Source organism: Dendrobates tinctorius, unplaced genomic scaffold, assembly GCF_039654945.1.
Source record: "Dendrobates tinctorius isolate UK_male_01 unplaced genomic scaffold, ASM3965494v1 ptg000353l, whole genome shotgun sequence".
Lineage (NCBI taxonomy): Eukaryota > Metazoa > Chordata > Amphibia > Anura > Dendrobatidae > Dendrobates > Dendrobates tinctorius.
Genome location: NW_027362019.1, coordinates 2,117,773 through 2,137,140, shown reverse-complemented (window position 1 = coordinate 2,137,140; position 19,368 = coordinate 2,117,773). Strand labels below are relative to the sequence as shown.

Sequence of the window (19,368 nt, the reverse complement as noted above, 5' to 3'; positions counted from 1 at the left end):
AATAATCCCAGAAAGGGTGGATACCCCAATCTGGAACTGAAAATGCAACGATGACAATGTCTCTCCAGTAGCCCGGAATCTGCTGAAAAGAAAATGAAAAACAAAAATCAGTACACTGCATAGGGTTATTTGTGACAGGAGTTTCTTTTTCAATACTATGTACCTCAGGGTGACCAAGAGACGTTCCTCAGCAGGAATTGCTCGGCGGAGCTGTGTGTCCTGCCTGGTGATGGATCCTTGGACACGTAGCAGCAAGTCATGGAAGTTCTGTTGCGACATCCTTGTGTAGTCAAAAAACTTCTCCGGGGTTTGATGCAGCTCGGTGTACAAGGAGTGGTAGGCTCCATGGCTCTCGAGGAGTTCAAGGATGGGGTGTTGCCAATAGCAACGACGACGTCATCTCGGTCTTTCTCTTCTGTGTTCTTGACAAGCAAAGGCAGCAGCCAACTTCAATTGGAAATCCAGATCTAGGAAGCTGTGCAGGTTAAGATCCATCTTGCAGCTAGATTCAGCAGCCAAAGATGAGGATTTCCTCAGTGCAGTGTGTCTATATATAGAAATCCCATGAGACATGCCTACTGGGTGTCTGATGTCAAGGAAAAGCTACTGGAAAAAATTGGAAATTTCAAACGCATGCGCATAAAAGCGCATACACACGCATGTAAATGCTGCGGCTTTTTGCCGTCATGTGTAAGTTGATGCAGATAAAAAACGCTGCATTAACATGTGTTTGCATGCGTTTTTGCTTGCGTTTGGGAATGCGGATGATGCGCTGCAGAATCAAATGCAAATGTGAACCTAGCCTTACAGGCGGGCATTATAGATGTCATGCAGACTGGTGTTTCTGGACCCTTTTCTACAGATTCTATAACAGATTTGGGGTCTGCCTGTATGCCCTTTCCCCCTCTGTTAGACGCAGCTCACCTCCAGGGGGGTACAGGCTGCTGTACACTCGGGAACAGTTGTGCATGCAATCCTTCTCAGTCCTAAAGGTAATTACTCCATCGGATGGGACGTTTTGTCGGATGATTTTGCAGGAGTCTTGAGAATACTGATATACCCAGTTAACTTCTTTCCCACTGGGTTCTTCCTCCACCATACTCCCACAAGCAGAAGCATGCGCTGTAAGAACAGAAAAATGAAAAGGTTATGCCAGAGCAGGGGAGGTACTGAGGGACCACCAGAGCAGGGGAGGTACTGAAATGCTATCAGAGCGGGGCAGGATACCAAAACACCATCAGAGCTTGGGAGGATACCAAGGTGCCACCAGTGTAGAGAAAGGTACTGAGGCACCACCAGAGCAGGGGAGGTACTCAAGGGCCACTAGAGCAGATGAGGCTAATGAGGGACCACCAGAGATGGGAAGAATACCTATTGGCCATCTCAGAAGGGGGGGTACTGAGGGACCACCAGAGCAGGGGACGATACCAATGGGCCACCAGACCAAGGAAAGAAAACCAAGGGGCCACCAGTGCAGGGGATGATACTGAGAGTTTACCAGAACAGGGGAGGATACTAAGAGGCCACAAGAGCAGGGAAGGTTACTTAGGGGCTGCCAGAACTGGGGAGGCTAATGAGGGGTCACCAGAGCAGGGGAGGAAACCAAAGGAACACCAGAGCAATAAAGGATACCGAGGTACCATCAAAACAGGGAATGATACCGAGGGGCCACCATAGCAGGAGAAGATACTGAGTGGCTATAAGAGAAGGGGAGGATACCGAGGAGCAAAAAGAGCATGGGAGGATACCAAGGGCCCATCAGTGTAGAGGAAGGTACTGAGGGGCCAATAGAGCAGGGGAGGCTAATGAGGGGCCACCAGAGCAGTGGAGGCTAGTGCAGGGCCACCAGAGAGGAATATGCAGAGGGGCCATTAGAGCAGGGTAGGATACTGATGGGCCAGTAGAACAAGGGAGGATACCAAAGGACCACCAGAGCAGGGGAGTTACCAAAGGGCCATCAGAGCATGGGAGGATACAGAGGGGCCACCATAGCAGAGGAGGATATCAAGATGACAACAGAGCAGGGGAGGATATTGAGGAGCCACCAGAGCAGGGGAGGATATCGAGGGGTCACCATAGTGAGACATGATACAGAGGGGCCACCAGAGCAGGGGAGGATACTGACAGGCTACAAGAGAAGGGGAGGTTACTGAGGTGCCACCAGAACAGGGAAGGCTAATGAGGGACCACCAGAGCAGGGGAGGATACGGATCGGTCACTACAGCAGGGGAGGATACAGAGGGGCCACCAGAGCAGGGGAGGAGACCGAGGAAGCTTCCAGAGCAAGCTAGGATACCGAGGGGCCAGCAGAGTATGTGAGGATACGAAGGGGCTACCAGAGCAGGGGAGTTACTGAGGTGCCACCAGAGCAGGGAAAAATACAGAGGGGCTACCATAACAGGGTTGGCTATTTAGGGGCCACTAGAACAGGGTTGCTATCAAGGGGTCACCAGAGCACGTGAAGATACCGATGGGTTACCAGAGCAGGGGAGGTACAGATTGGCCATTAGAGCAGGGGAGGATACAGAGGCCATCAGAGCAAGGGAAGATACCAAGTGGCCACCCAAGCAGGGGAGGATACCGAGGGGCCACCAAAGCAGAGGAGGATACCGATGGGCCACCAGACCAGGGGATGATACTGAGGGGAGACAAGAGCATGGGAGGATACAGAGGGAGCACCAGAGCATGAGAGGATACCAAGGATCACCAGAGCAGGGGAGGATATCAAGGGGTCACCAGAGCAGGGGAGGATATTGAGGGACTATCAGAGCAGGGGAGGTACCGAGTGGCCAATAGAGCAGGATACAGAGGGGCCACCAGAGAAAGGGAAGATAACGAGGGGCCACTAGAACAGGGGAGGATGCCGAGTGACCATCAGAACAAGGGAAGATACTAAAGGGGCACCAGAGCAAGGGAGGATACTGATGGGCCACACTAGTAAGATTACGTAATAAAGTAAGCAGGGGAGGTCACATAGAGAACCGTAAATAGTGAAAGTGACTGTGGAGGTGATATCTGCACAATGATTAGTGGATCGTAAGAGGAATCCATCCACATACCTAATCTTCTCTGTAGACCATTAGCAGTCCTCCTGTAGATACACAATATCTTCTGCATAGTAAGTGCAAGTTACCTAAAGATACTCAATATCCTCTGTATGACAAGAGCAGTCCACCTGCAGTGCCCAATATGCTCAGTACACCCAAAATCTGTAGCGTCTATTGGAAGTGACCCTCTAAGGAGGTCACATATTATTGAAATTAAGTTTGTCATGCACGGTGATGTCAGGGGTACCTGGTATGTGACCAGTGTTTGATCACGTGGCTGATGTTGACTTTGGAGACGACCACTGTGTGATTATATTAATGGTCACGTGACCGGTGCTGCGGTGTCATGAACCCAGTGTGGGACTCTGCCAGTGTCTTGGTGACACCGTCCTCTGGTCTGATCTCAGATGTGACAATGTTTGAACGCGGCCAGCCCTATTGCGACTTCCTCACATGTGGGTGCTGGATGCGGTGCTTTAGCTCCATGATGTTTCTTCTAGACATGTGCCACTGGGGTAAGCGACCATTGCTAAACATAATAGTATTGGACAAATGTCTTTCTGGATGAATGTAATCTGCAATAGAATTGGTCACTGACCCTAAGTGACGCCTCTGCGGATGAGACGTACATCCATTACAATGGAGATGGACGGGAGGATGAGAGATGAGGAGCGGCCCATGGATGTCTCACCATAACTAGCATGGTATGTCTCTCTCTGACTGAATCGTGTTTTTCCAATTTATGGCTTGAAAATGGCCATGTTGAAATCTGTAATTTTTGTATGTCTTGCACAATGAAGAATTTTCATGAGGAATATACTCGGTGCCTTGGATACTTCTTTTGGTTTTATTGGCCATATCGTGTAGAGTTGCCCCATGAAAGCTCGGGTCTGAGGGATGGTGCAATGCATTCTGTGATTACAAAATGGAAGTCACCACTTTTCCATATTTGCACACCCCTGAATCCTCTTGTACCCTTAGAGATTTGACAAGTGAGACTATGGATAGTAATACATTTGCATGTTCAGATGAAGAATAGTAGAAGAGAAAGCGACGAGGAGGCAGCATAACCCATGGTAAGAAACTGTCCAGGGAGTTGTCCCCCGAGGAGGAATCCATCAGAGAACTAGAAGTCACTCCAGGATTAGAGGAAAAAATAACTGATAAAATACTTAACAGTGATGATCTGACCTTATTAAATAAGGGACCTTCATTCTTCCCTGTGAGGGCCCTGAAATCCATCAATACTATGCAAGATGGCCGACAAGGGTGCATCAGTTACCATGGACAGAGACAAGCACACTAGTGAAATAAGTGCTGGAGAGGTTTATGTCCCCATCGGGAGACTCACAGGGGGGGCATTTTGTTTTTTTGTGATTGCTAATGGTTTGTGTGAATATCTTGTACAGGAGAGGCTGATTACCCTTGTTCTGTAAACGAGCGTATACTCTCGTGGATACACAAGGATTGGAGGACCCTCCCGGCAGACACATTGTGGCCAGCATGGAGTCAGAGTTCAGACCTTTGTCTGTCTTATTGGATACGTCCTTACACCTGTTCTATATACAGTTGTGGCCAAAAGTATTGACACCTCTGCAATTCTGTCAGATAATACTCCGTTTCTTCCTGAAAATGATTGCAATCACAAATTCTTTGGTATTATTATCTTCATTTAATTTGTCTTAAATGAAAAAACACAAAGAGAATTGTCCTAAAGCCAAATTGGATATAATTTCTCACCAAACATAAAAAAGAGGGTGGACAAAAGTATTGGCACTGTTCGAAAAATCATGTGATGCTTCTCTAATTTGTGTAATTAACAGCACCTGTAACTTACCTGTGGCACCTAACAGGTGTTGGCAATAACTAAATCACACTTGCAGCCAGTTGACATGGATTAAAGTTGACTCAACCTCTGTCCTGTGTCCTTGTGTGAACCACATTGAGCATGGAGAAAAGAAAGAAGACCAAAGAACTGTCTGAGGACTTGAGAAACCAAATTGTGAGGAAGAATGAGCAATCTCAAGGCTACAAGTCCATCTCCAAAGACCTGAATATTCCTGTGTCTGCCGTGTGCAGTGTCATCAAGAAGTGTAAAGCCCATGGCACTGTGGCTAACCTCCTTAGATGTGGACGGAAAAGAAAAATTGACAAGAGATTTCAACGCAAGATTGTGCGGATGTTGGATAAAGAACCTCGACTAACATCCAAACAAGTTCAAGCTGCCCTGCAGTCCGAGGGTACAACATGTCCACCCGTACTATCCGTCGGCGTCTGAATGAAAAGGGACTGTATGGTAGGAGACCCAGGAAGACCCCAATTCTTACCCCGAGACATAAAAAAGCCAGGCTAGAGTTTGCCAAAACTTACCTGAAAAAGCCTAAACTCTTGGAAGAATGTTCTCTGGTCAGATGAGACAAAAGTAGAGCTTTTTGGGCAAAGGCATCAACATAGAGTTTAAACTAGAAAAAAGAGGCATTCAAAGAAAAGAACACGGTCCCTACAGTCAAACATGGCGGAGGTTTCCTGATGTTTTGGGGTTGCTTTGCTGCCTCTGGCACTGGACTGCTTGACCGTGTGCATGGCATTAGGAAGTCTGAAGACTACCAACAAATTTTGCAGCATAATGTAGGGCCCAGTGTGAGAAAGCTGGGTCTCCCTCAGAGGTCATGGGTCTTCCAGCAGGACAATGACCCAAAACACACTTCAAAAAGCGCTAGAAAATGGTTTGAGAGAAAGCACTGGAGACTTCTAAAGTGGCCAGCAATGAGTCCAGACCTGAATCCCATAGAACACCTGTGGAGAGATCTAAAAATGGCAGTTTGGAGAAGGCACCCTTCAAATATCAGGGACCTGGAGCAGTTTGCCAAAGAAGAATGGTCTAAAATTCCAGCAGAGCATTGTAAGAAACTCATTGATGGTTACCGGAAGCGGTTGGTCGCAGTTATTTTGGCTAAAGGTTGTGGAACCAAGTATTAGGCTGAGGGTGCTAATACTTTTGGCTGGATCATTTTTGGAGTTTTGTGTGAAATGATCAATGTTTTGCTTCATTCTCTTTTGTGTTTTTTCATTTAAGACAAATTAAATGAAGATAATAATACCAAAGAATTTGTGTTTGCAATCATTTTCAGGAAGAAACTGAGTATTATCTGAGAGAATTGCAGGAGTGTCAATACTTTTGGCCACAACTGTATACTCTCACGGCTACACAAGGATTGGAGGACCCTCCCGGCAGACCCATTGTGGCCAGCATGGAGTCACAGTTCTGACCCTTGTCTGTCTTATTGGATACGTCCTTACACCTGCTCTATACTCTCACGGCTACACAAGGATTGGAGGACCCTCCAGGCAGACCCATTGTGGCCAGCATGGAGTCACAGTTCTGGCCCTTGTCTGTCTTATTGGATACGTCCTTACACCTCTATATTAAAGAAACCATATTGTTTGTTTGTGATACTGGATGTTTCATGGCTCATATCTTGACTAGTCCTTAGTCCATCGCATTCAACCTACACCCCACCATGTTGATCCAGAGGAAGGCAAAAACCCCAAGGAACAGACACTAATGGGTCCATGTTAGGAGAAAAATTCCTTCCCGACTCTACATTTGGCAATCAGACGGGTTCCCAGGATCAAAGTCCATCAAAGAAACAGTGACCATCATCTACAATATTATATTAGGCGTCCAGAACTGTTATGAATGAGTCACCGAAGGAGGAAAAAAACAAAAATACAAGCTAAGTCCAGAAAACCGGAGAGGTTGGTAGCTATCGGATTGCAGACCCCTGACCCTATCCACAACAACTAACAGTAGCCGTGGGGGTTCCTACGATGCCCTAGACCCCTCGATCACAGCCAGAAAACTAAATAGGCCTAAAGAAAGAAAGGGGAAATCTAAACTGCCCCAGAGCAGACCCCAAAGCAATAGGCAGCCCCCAACATATAATGATGGTGAAGCAAGATGAAAACACTAACACACATAGAAAGATAGGTTAAGCAAACGATGGGGCCCAAGCTAACTAAAAAGGACAGGATAGAAAAGCTGCTGTCTGCAATCCATAAAAAACCCTACCAAAAAATGTCCCAACCGTCTGATAGGAAAAACAGGCCCTGAAGTCGCTACGACTTCAAAATGACTATATCAGCACTCATGTATATTCTGAAGACAGAGCAAAGAGAAAAACTGATCAGAGACAAAAATGGAACTCAGCACACCCCCGACCGGGGATGGCTGAACTCCAAAAACAAGGTAAACAAAACAAAACTAATAAGTTCAATAGCAGAGCAAAAACTTATCTTTGGGAAGCAGGAATCAGACTGGTCTCCAAGAATCCAGCAGAGAAATCACCAGCCACTCAGAAGGACGTCGGCTGCCTTATATCCAGTCAGAAGTTCCTGTTACCCAGTCATCATCTACCAGATCAGGTGTTTGGTAATCAGCCTCACTACCTTCCTTCACCAGAAGAGGGAGTTCATCAGACATCGACGGTGAAGGGGAAAATGAACTCACAACAGTACCTCCCCCTTGAGGAGGGGTCACCGAACCCTCATCCACGCCACCAGGGCGATCAGGATGGGCCCGATGAAAGGCACGAACCAATCTTTCGGCATGAATATCAGATGCAGGGACCCAAGAATTATCCTCCTGGCCATAACCCTTCCATTTAACCAAATACTGGAGTCTCTGTCTAGCCAGGCGAGAATCCAGTATCTTCTCAACCTCATATTGCACATTACCTTCAACCAATACCGGGTCAGGAGGTGCCACTACAGGAACTACTGGCTCAACAAACCTCTTTAACAGAGACTTATGAAACACGTTATAGATCTTAAATGTAACAGGAAGAGCCAATCGAAAAGAGACTGGATTAAGAATCTCCAAAATCTTGTAAGGTCCAATAAATTTAGGTTTAAACTTTGGAGAAGCCACCTTCATAGCGATATTCTTTGATGACAACCAAACCATATCACCCACCTTAAACTGGGGACCAATGGTCCTATGCCGGTTGGAAAACCGCTGGGCCTTTTCCTGGGAGAGAGACAACTTATCCACCACTTGGTCCCAGATCTGGTGCATTCTCTCCACCACAGTGTCAACACCTGGGCAGGCAGAAGGCTCCACCTGCCCTGAAGAGAATCGAGGATGAAACCCAAAGTTACAAAAAAAAGGTGACATCAAAGTGGCAGAACTAGCTCTATTATTTAAAGCAAATTCGGCCAAGGGCAAAATGAAACCCAATCATCCTGATCAGCAGAAATAAAACATCTCAAATACGACTCCAAAGTCTGGTTTGTTCTCTCCGTCTGCCCATGGTCTGAGGGTGAAACGCAGAGGAGAAGGACAACTGAATTCCCAGCTTGGAACAGAAAGTCCTCCAAAATCTAGACACAAACTGAACTCCTCTGTCAGATACAATGTCCTCAGGAATCCCGTGCAAGCGAACCACCTGTTGCAAAAACAAGGGCACCAACTCTGAGGAAGATGGCAACTTAGGGAGTGGTACAAGATGGACCATCTTAGGCCTCTTTCACACATCAGGTTTTCGCCGTCAGGCGCGATCCGGCGCTTTTGACAGAAACCGGATCCGGCGAAATGCAATGCCGGATCCGGTTTCCCCCCCATTGACTTGCATTTGCGCCGGATCGCGCTGGATGGCCATGCGTTTCATCCGGTTTTCGCCGGATCCGGCAATATATCGCGATCCGGCGTCTGGAAAAAACGGCTACTGTAACGTTTTTTGTCTCCGGCGAAAAAGCCGGACACGCCGGATCCGGCGCGTCCGTCTTTTTCACACAATGAAAGCCTATGAGCGCCGCAATGCGCCTGATCCGGCGAAAGCCGGATCCGGTGGCCGGATCCGGTTTTTTTGGTCTGAGCATGCTCAGTAGCTCTGCCCACTACAACCTGTCAAAGAAGGGCTGTAGGAACATGCTATATATAGTTTTCCAGTAGCCAATCCTGTTCGAAAGGCCACAAGGGTCAATTTTAAAAACCAGATCCGGCGTAATCCGTAGAAAAACGGATAGAAAAACGGATGAACCGGATGAGACGGATCCGGTTTTGTCTGTCAAGAACAAGACGGATCCGGCACATCAGGTTTTACAAAACATTTGCCGGATCCGGCATTCCGGCACGACGCCGGATCGCGCCTGACGCCGAAAACCTGATGTGTGAAAGTAGCCTTAGAGAATCTATCACAAATCACCCAAATAACAGTCATTCTCTGAGAGACAGGCATATGAGAGATAAAATCCATTGAAATATGGGTCCATGGCCTCCTGGGCACCGGCAAAGGCATCAACAACCCACTAGAGCGAGAACAAGGTTTAGACCGGGAGCAAGTCCCACAGGACTGCACAAAATTCCTGACATCACGAGACAAGGCGGGCCACCAAAAAGACTGACTGACTCACCAAATCTCTAGTACCAAAAATACCTGGATGACCAGCCAATGCAGAGCAATGAACTTCAGACATCACTCTCTTCCTCCACTGGTCAGAAACATACAATTTTCCAATGGGACAACGCTCAGGTTTGTCCTCCTGAAATTCTTCCAGAGCACGTCTCAAATCAGGCGAGATGGCAGAAAGAACTACCCCCTCACCTAAGATGGTAGCAGGCTTAGTCACAACTGGAGAATCAGCAAAGAAACTCCTAGAGAGGGCGTCTGCCTTGACATTCTTAGTGCCCGGAAGAAAAGAGACCACAAAATCAAAACGTGTGAAAAACAAGGCCCACCTAGCCTGTCTAGGATTCAAGCGTTTGGCCGACTCCAGGTAAATCAAATTCTTGTGGTCAGTAAGGACCACGACTTGATGTTTAGCTCCCTCCAACCAATGTCTCCACTCCTCAAATGCCCATTTCATGGCTAACAGTTCCCGATTCCCCACATCATAGTTACGTTTGGATGGGGAGAACTTTCGGGAAAAGAAAGCACAGGGATTCATTTTAGATGTTACAGGATCTTTTTGGGACAAAACAGCTCCTGCACCAATCTCAGAAGCGTCCACCTCTACCTGAAACGGGAGTGAGACATCAGGTTGCCGCAAAACCGGAGCAGAAGTGAACCTTCGCTTCAGCTCCTGAAAGGAAGAAACAGCCTCCGGAGACCAATTCAGCACATCAGCACCCTTCTTAGTCAAATCAGTCAATGGTTTGGCAATACCAGAAAAATTAGCTATAAATTTACGATAAAAATTAGCAAAACCCAAAAACTTCTGGAGGGCCTTCAAAGAAGTGGGCTGAACCCAATCATAAATGGCCTGTACCTTGGCCGGGTCCATTTCAATAGTTGACGGAGACAAAATAAATCCCAAAAATGAAATCCTCTGTACACCAAAAAGACATTTCGATCCCTTGACATACAGGGAATTCTCCCTCAAAATCCGGAACACAGTCCGAACATGTTCCACATGAGAGTCCCAATCCTTGGAAAAGATCAAAATATCATCCAGATAGATGATCAAAAATGTATCCACCAAGTCTCGGAAAATATCATTCATGAAGCACTGGAAGACAGAAGGGGCATTAGTGAGCCCAAAAGGCATCACCAGTTACTCAAAATGTCCCTCCAGAGTATTAAACGCCGTCTTCCATTCATCCCCATGCTTAATACAACTAAGATTATACGCCCCCTGAGGTCAAGCTTTGTAAACCAGCAAGCACCTTTAACTCTGGAGAATAGATCAGAAATCAGGGGTAACGGATACTGATATTTAACAGTAATTTTGTTGAGGGAACGATAGTCAATACAAGGCCTTAATAACCCATCTTTCTTAGCCACGAAAAAAAACCCAGCACCTAAGGGTGAAGAGGATGGTGTAATATGACCCTTCTCCAACGACTCCTTAATATAGGATCGCATAGCCTCTTGCTCGGGTACAGATAAATTGAAAAGTCGACCCTTGGGAAATTTACACCCCGGGCTCAGCTCAATTGCTGTCATAACTCCTATGAGGAGGCAAAGACGCAGACTTACTCTCACTAAATACATCATAAAAATCAGCCAATTAGTCAGGAACATCATGCGACTGGGGAGAGGTGGAGAAAACAGGAGCATCACTAAGGGCACACCGACAACCCCAACTCACCACAGACACAGATTTCCAATCCAAAACTGGATTATGGATTTGCAACCAGGGAAACCCCAGAACAATGGTATCATGCAAATTATGCAACACCAAAAATCTGCAATTCTCTTGATGGTCTGGGGTGACCCGCATTACCACCTGGGTCCCAAACTGAGGTTTATTCTTCGCCAAAGGAGTAGCATCAATAACCCTCAAAGGGATAGGCGTCCGCAGAGGTGTCATAGGAAGTCCACAACGTTTAGCAAAATCCAAGTCCATCAGGTTCAGAGCTGCTCCCGAATCCACAAAAGCCTTAGCGGAAAATGTGGACAGGGAGCAGATCAGAGTAATTGCCAGAAGAAACTTAGGTTGAACACCACCCACAGCAAATGTGTGTGCAAAATGTTTCTCTCGCTTAGGGCAGACAGAAATAATATGCGAGGCATCACCACAGAAAAAACACAGCTTATTACGCCTTCTGAACTCCTGACGTTGTGCCCTAGACAAAACTCTATCACATTGCATAGGTTCAGACATTTGTTCAACAGGTGGCAACACCTCTCGTGAGGTTTTGCGTTCACGCAAACGCCGATCAACCTGAATGGCTAATGACATATAATCGTCAAGACCAGAGGGAACAGGAAATCCCACCATAGTATTTTATGGTTTCTGACAAACCCTTCCGAAAGAGAGCTGCCAAGGCACCATCATTCCAGGTAGTAAGGACCGCCCACCTTCGGAATTTTTGACAGTACAGCTCTGCAGAATCCCGACCCTGGCTCAATGCCAACAGGGCCTTTTCAGCCTGATCAATAGCATTAGGTTCATCATACAACAACCCCAAGGCTTGAAAAAATGCGTTCACATTAGTTAGAATAGGATCATCAGGTTTCAAAGAAAACGCCCAATCCTGGGGATCGCGGCGTAGCAAAGAGATGACAATTTTAACCTGCTGCGTGGAGCTCCCCGACGAGTTAGGCTTCAAGGCAAAAAATAATTTCCAATTCTTAAAATTCAAAAATTTAGACCGATCCCCAAAAAACACATCAGGAGTAGGGATCTTTGGTTCAGCAGCATGTGAATGAGCAAGATAGGCGGAAATTCCCCGCACTTCAGCAGTGAGCTGCTCCACATGATCAGACAATTGCTTCATCTCCATTGAGAAAGAAAAAAAAATTCCCCCTACGGCCTCAGAGACATAGAGGAAAAAATATACACACAAAAAAAAAAATTCTGACAAACTCTTTTCTTTTTTTTTCTCCTTTTTACAATTTTTTCCTGCTATTGAGTACCCTAGGATCTGCGGTATGGCTGGTGATTCTGTTATGAATGAGTCACTGAAGGAGGAAAAAACAAAAATACAAGCTAAGTCCAGAAAACCAGAGAGGTTGGTAGCTATTGGATTGCATACCCCTGATCCTATCCACAACAACTAACAGTAGCCGTGGGGGGTTCCTACGATGCCCTAGACCCCTCGATCACAGCCGGAGAACTAAATAGGCCTAAAGAAAGAAAGGGGAAATCTAAACTGCCCCAGAGCAGACCCCAAAGCAATAGGCAGCCCCCAACATATAATGACAGTGAAGCAAGATGAAAACACTAACACATATAGAAAGATAGGTTAAGCAAACGATGGGGCCCAAGCTACCTATAAACCTTACAGGATAGAAAAGCTGCTGTCTGCAATCCGTAAAAAACCCTACCAAAAAATGTCCCAACCGTCTGATAGGAAAAACAGGCCCTGAAGTCGCTAGGACTTCAAAATGACTATATCAGCACTCATGTATATTCTGAAGACAGAGCAAAGAGAAAAACTGATCAGAGACAAAAATGGAACTCAACACACCCCCGACCGGGGATGGCTGAACTCCAAAAACAAGGTAAACAAAACTAATAAGTTCAATAGCAGAGCAAAAACTTATCTTTGGGAAGCAGGAATCAGACTGGTCTCCAAGAATCCAGCAGAGAAATCACCAGCGACTCAGAAGGGCGTCGGCTGCCTTATATCCAGTCATCAATTCCAGTCACCCAGTCATCATCTACCAGATCAGGTGTTTGGTAATCAGCCTCACTACCTTCCTTCACCAGAAGAGGGAGTTCATCAGACATCGACGGTGAAGGGGAAAATGAACTCACAACACAGAACTCTTTGTAGTTTTGTAGTACATCACCCGTTATTACATCATACGACAGAGAGTTCCATAATCTCACTGCTCTTACAGTAAAGAATCTCCATCTGTGACGATGATCAAACTTCCTTTCCTAGATGTAATGAATGCTCCCTTGTCAGCATTGCAGTTCCAGGTTGCTTGACGTTGACAGTGTTACTTTCTGAGGTGTCTCAGATGCACCACGTTTTTATGTTACTGCTTCGGTGCATTTTTTGCAATGACTTTATATAAAGTGCAGCAAAATTGTAACATTTTTACAGCAATTTTCCAAAGGTAGGGTATGTTTCCCCGGGCACAAACCGGCAGCGCTTTGGATGCAGCACATGTCCACTCTGTCCAAAGCGCTGCCGGCTTTTGTATGTGCGGTGATTCCCCTTGTGTTCATTGAACCATTCATTGACTGAGCGTCTCCGCAGGATAAATTGAGATGCTGCGGTCGGTAAAGACACACCGCATGTGCGTATACGCAGGGAAGACAGAGGCGTCTCTGAACGCATAGTGGAGATGGGATTTCATGAAATCCCCTCCACTATGCTGTAACATCTGGCCGCTGCGGATTGGACGCTGTGGAGGTACGCAGCGTCCAATCCGCAGCGTTTACTGACCGTGGAAACTTACCCTTACAGTTTTATTGGTGCAGTTGTGTTGTGAATATAAAATATGCCCCGTTACGCAGCTGCAGTTTACTATATGATCCCAGCTAACATGTTGAATAGCATGGGGGTCCACCTCCTATTTCTTCAGTTCAGGTGTTTCAACCAGTCACAAACGTTCTCTTAGAACTTTGATGTCAAATTCTGATGTATGTAGAGTGTACAAATCACATATTCTCTGCTACATCACTTGCTTAGAGCTCCAAAATGTGACAGAAAGTGGCATCAGCGCAAGAAATTTTCAATGTCACAAGACTGACATCAGCCTGCACAATGCCAGGCGGCAGCTGGAGTGGTGTAAAGTACGTCGGGGCTGCACTCTAGAGTAGGGGAAACATTCAGGGAACCGCTCCATATCCGGTGCTGTGATGATGGATAAATCTGGGTTTGGCAAGTGGCTGGAGTGCACAGAGCTTGATGTCAGTTTGGCAGAAGTAATGTTCTGAGGCTGTTTTCTCAGGCAATCATGTTTACATTAGACAGTAGTTTTCAGGCCCAGTTGTCATTGATCTCTTGGTGGCAGGACTCATTTGGGTAAACGTTAATTGGTAACAGAAGTTTTCTTTAATGATTGGAATTTGTTGACAAGTCCCAAGTCCACTGTAATAATGTGTCGCCTTCCGGCCATGTCCTAGATACCAGGTGAGTCATAGATACTGGCAGAGTCATAGATACCAGGTGACGTACCGATGATAACACTCAGAACCGATACAGAAATTCCCAAACAAGAGACAGGAAGAAGCTTCTGTGTAAAATGGGTCCGAAACCTTCTGATTATTAGCTACGACCTAAGTACATGACTGCTGTGAATATTCTGCTGGTATAACTGGCATCTCCCTCCATGGCCAACAGACTCCAGACATGGGTGGCAATAGTTACGTAAACTGAAAAACTTAGGACACAGGTTATAGAGGGAATCATGTAAAAAATTGATCAGAGCTTAAAAGTGGTCCTCACATAAGGGGCCCATAAGAAGCAAAGAGAATGAGTTGGAGAATGTCAGAGGCCTCTTACCTTCCGCTCTCGCGACTCCAGTCAGGAGAAGTCCCAGGAATATCCACATGGATCCCATCATCTTCAAAGTAAAGGTCCTTTACCAGGGATGGTAATGGGATCTACAACCACCCAACCACAGCTAACAAAGTCTATATCAAGGATGGTAATGGGTTCTACAACCACCTAACCACAGCTAACAAAGTCTATATCAAGGATGGCAATGGGTTCTACAACCACCTAACCACAGCTAACAAAGTCTATATCAAGGATGGTAATGGGTTCTACAACCACCCAACCACAGCTAAAAAATTCTATATCAGGAGAAGAAGACTCCGTCCCATGCGTCTGAGAGCTGAATGATCTTTGGATCTTGTGTGTGGAGCAGATAATGTGTTCTTCCTGATAACAGCACTAGCCAATAGCTGAAGATTTATGAGGCCAATTTCAAAGAAAACACTGAGGAGAACTGATCTCCAACGTCAGCACAAAGGAGGGATCTGTAGAAGAACTGGAACCGTCGAGATGCCATTATTTCTGGGCACACATAGTGTGACCACCAGATGTAGTGCCTTGTATTATTATTGTATTATACATGATTATTATGTTACATTATATTGTTTTGTTTATTATAGATTTTGTCACATCATTATATTAAGTTGCATGCATCCTGTATATTGCATTGTGTTATGATGTGCTATACCGTATTATGTGTGACTTAGGCATTGCTGGAATGAGAAGATGTGGTGCTCTTCAATCTTCAGCATCCAGAATGTGTGGTGTGGAAAGGGCTTTTCCATTATGAAAGTATGAAAGTCATGGAACGGGGTCTGGAGCCTGGAGTGGAATCAGACGCCCGAGTCCACGCTTTATCACTGAGTGTAAAGTGGATAAAGCAGCTAAGAGTCCCAGGTACAGGACATGGAGTGATTTTTAGGTAAACCATGTGACCATTAACCATCCATTTTGGCCACATTTTTGTTGCTCCATGTGGTTTTCTTACCAGTGGATCCTCCATCTCTGCAGCCACTGTGATCACATCATGTGGTGCTGATGATGATATTAGCCCCTTCACTATATGGATCACCAGTAATGGTGACATTAACCCCTTCATTTCACTAAACCAGAGATGATGATTTAAACCCATTTTCATTAAAAGTCTAGGCCAGCAGAGTCAGCTCATTATCATTAAGGGTGGAGTCAGAAGAGTTATCGCATTATAATAGAGGGTGGGGTCAGCAATCATCACATCATTAAAGGGTGGGATCAGCAGAGTCATCTCATTATCATGTGAGGTGTAGTCAGCAAAGTCATCTCATTATCATTAGAGGGCGGGGTCAGCAGAGTCATCTCATTATCATTAGAGGGCGGGGTCAGAAGAGTCATCTCATTATCATGTGAGGGTGTAGTCAGCAAAGTCATCTCATTATCATTAGAGGGTTGGGGTCAGCAATCATCACATCATTAAAGGGTGGGATCAGCAGAGTCATCTCATTATCATGTGAGGTGTAGTCAGCAAAGTCATCTTATTATCATTAGAGGGCGGGGTCAGCAGAGTCATCTCATTATCATTAGAGGGCGGGGTCAGCAGAGTCATCTCATTATCATGTGAGGGTGTAGTCAGCAAAGTCATCTCATTATCATTAGAGGGTTGGGGTCAGCAATCATCACATCATTAAAGGGTGGGATCAGCAGAGTCATCTCATTATCATGTGAGGTGTAGTCAGCAAAGTCATCTCATTATCATTAAAGGGTGGGGTCAGCAGAGTCATCTCATTATCATGTGAGGGTGTAGTCAACAAAGCCATCATCTCATTATCATTAGAGGGCGGGGTCAGCAAAGTCATCTCTTGTTAGAGGGCGTGGTCAGTAGAGTCATCATTATCATTAGTGGTCAGGATCAGCAGAGTCATCTCATCATTAGAGGGCGAGGTCAACAGTCATCTCATTACCAATGAGGGCGGGGTCATCAGAGTAATCTCATTATCATTAGAGGGTGAGGTCAACAGTCATCATTAGAGGGTGGGGCCATAAGTCATTTCTTTATCAGAGCGGGCGTGGTCGGCATAGTCACATCATTAAAGGGTGGGGTAAGTAGAGTCATCTCATTACCATTAAACGGCGGGGCCATCAGAGTCATCTCATTAACATTAGATGGTGGAGTCAGCAGAGTCATCTCATTATCATTAGAGGGCAGGGTCAGTAGAGTCACATCATTATCCAGATCCAGATACTGGATCTAAATGTGCGGCTGGCAACACTGAGATCCATAGACAATATGGAAAGGAGTCTTCTGCTCACTGAGCAGACGCTCAATGGGATAGATGAGGGGGGGATGCTAGGTTGGAGCTGCAGGACAGTGAAGCAGCTAGCTGGGTGACAGTTAGAAGGTGGGATAGAGGGAAGAGCACCAGGGGGGCTAGTCCTGATCTGGCACACCCCAATAAGTTTGCTAAGTTGGCAGATGAGGGGAGTGTTAGTGCAGGAGCAGCGCTGCTGCAGCAAGGCATGTCCTCTGAAAGCCAGAGGAGTGTCTGCTCCAGTAAGGGGGGAAATAGGAGAGCAGGGCAGGCCAGACAGGTTCTGGTAGTGGGAGACTCAATTATTAGGGGAACAGATAGGGCAATCTGTCACAAAGACAGGGATCGTCGGACGGTGTGCTGCCTACCTAGCGCTCGAGTCCGACACATCGCTGATCGGGCTGACAGATTACTGGGAGGGGCTGGTGAGGATCCAGCGGTCATGGTGCACATTGGCACAAATGACAAAGTTAGAGGTAGGTGGAAGGTCCTTAAAGATGATTTCAGGGAATTAGGCTACAAGCTTAAAGCGAGGACCTCCAAGGTGGTATTTTCGGAAATACTTCCTGTACCACGTGCCACGCTAGAGAGGCAACGGGAGATTAGGGAGGTTAATAAGTGGCTCAGGAATTGGTGTAGGAAGGAGGGTTTGGGTTCCTGCAGAACTGGGCCGACTTCTCAGTTGGCTGCAGGTTCTACGCCAGGGACGGGCTGCACCTCAGTGGGGAGGGAGCAGCTGTGCTGGGGGAGAAAATGGCTAGAAGGTTGGAGGAGTGTTTAAACTAGGGACGGGGGGGAGGGTATTCCTTTTATAGGAGGGGAAGACAGTGCAGATAGAGACCTGGGCACAAATAATGAAATTGGGGGTGTGGGTGGCATGGGGGGTGGGGTTAGAACAGTTAATAATTTCAGAAAGAATAGAGGTACAGAGAGATACATAAAGTGCATGTATACTAATGCCAGAAGCCTCGCCAACAAGATGGAGGAATTGGAGTTAATGTTGTTGGAGCATAATTCTGCCATGGTGGGGATATCTGAGACATGGCCGGACGAGAGCCGTGACCGGGGGATAATTTACAGGGCTATAGTCTGTTCAGAAATGACCGAACAAATAAGCGAGGGGGAGGTGTGTGTTTATATGTAAAATCATCCTTACAACCCATCCTGTGTGATAATATATATGAATCTAATGAGAATGTAGAGTCCCTGTGGGGGGAGATAAGGGGAGGGGGGAAATAATAAATTACTGATAGGGGTTTGTTATAAATCTCCAAAAATAATGGAAGCTACAGAGAATATCCTCATAAAGCAAATAGTGAAGCAGCGACTCAATGAGAAGTCATTATTATGGGGGACTTCAACTACCCTGAAATACATTGGGGAACCGAAACCTGCAGTTCAGCAAAGGTGATAGGTGTCTGACAACTATAAGAGACAATCACCTTTCACCACTGGTTCAGGACCCAACAAGAGGGGGGGCACTGCTAGACCTAATATTACCCCACAGGCCAGACCGCAGATCAGATATAAGGGTTGGGGGTCACTGGGGGGATAGTGATCACAAATTAATAAGTTTTCATGTGTCCTGTAATAAGATGTGTAGTAGAGGGGTTACAAGGACACGAAACTTCAGGAAGGCAAATTTCCAACGGATGAGAGATGATCTTGGTGCAATAACTGGGACGATATCCTGAGACATAAAAATACACAAAGAAAATGGGAGACGTTTATTATCCTCCTGAATAGGAGCTGTGCACAATATATACCGTATGGGAATAAATCTGCGAGAAATAGGAGGAGACCACTATGGCTAAATAGAGCTGTAAGGGGAGCAATAAGGGACAAAAAGAAAGCATGTAGAGAATTACAGCAAGTAGGTAGTGATGAGGCATTAACTAAATACAGAAGAATAAATACATTCTGTAAAAAGCAAATCAAGGCAGCAAAGATTGAGACAGAGAGACTCATTGCCAGAGTGTCACATCGCCGCCAGACTCAGGGCCTGCTGTTCCGGTTTCGGCCACTAGGAGACGCCGGACTGGTACCTCGCCGCCAGACTCAGGGCCTGCTGTTCCGGCTTCGGCCACTAGGAGGCGCCGGACTGACACGTCACCGCCAGAGTCAGGGCCTGTGG

General features: G+C 46.3%; 1 protein-coding gene across 1 annotated transcript in view; it reads right to left on the bottom strand.

Moving 5' to 3' along the window:
* The window catches only part of LOC141075444 (amblin-like), a 51,891-nt gene extending 36,661 nt beyond the window's left edge, over positions 1 to 15,230 (bottom strand). Inside the window, exons 1-2 of the mRNA XM_073562499.1 lie at positions 14,956 to 15,230; positions 925 to 1,122 (exon numbers count right to left, since the gene is read on the bottom strand). Of these exons, the coding sequence (XP_073418600.1) occupies positions 925 to 1,122; positions 14,956 to 15,016 (259 nt within the window). The 5' untranslated portion in view covers positions 15,017 to 15,230. The remainder of the gene's footprint in view (positions 1 to 924; positions 1,123 to 14,955) is intronic.
* Between the last annotated feature and the right edge of the window lie 4,138 nt (positions 15,231 to 19,368).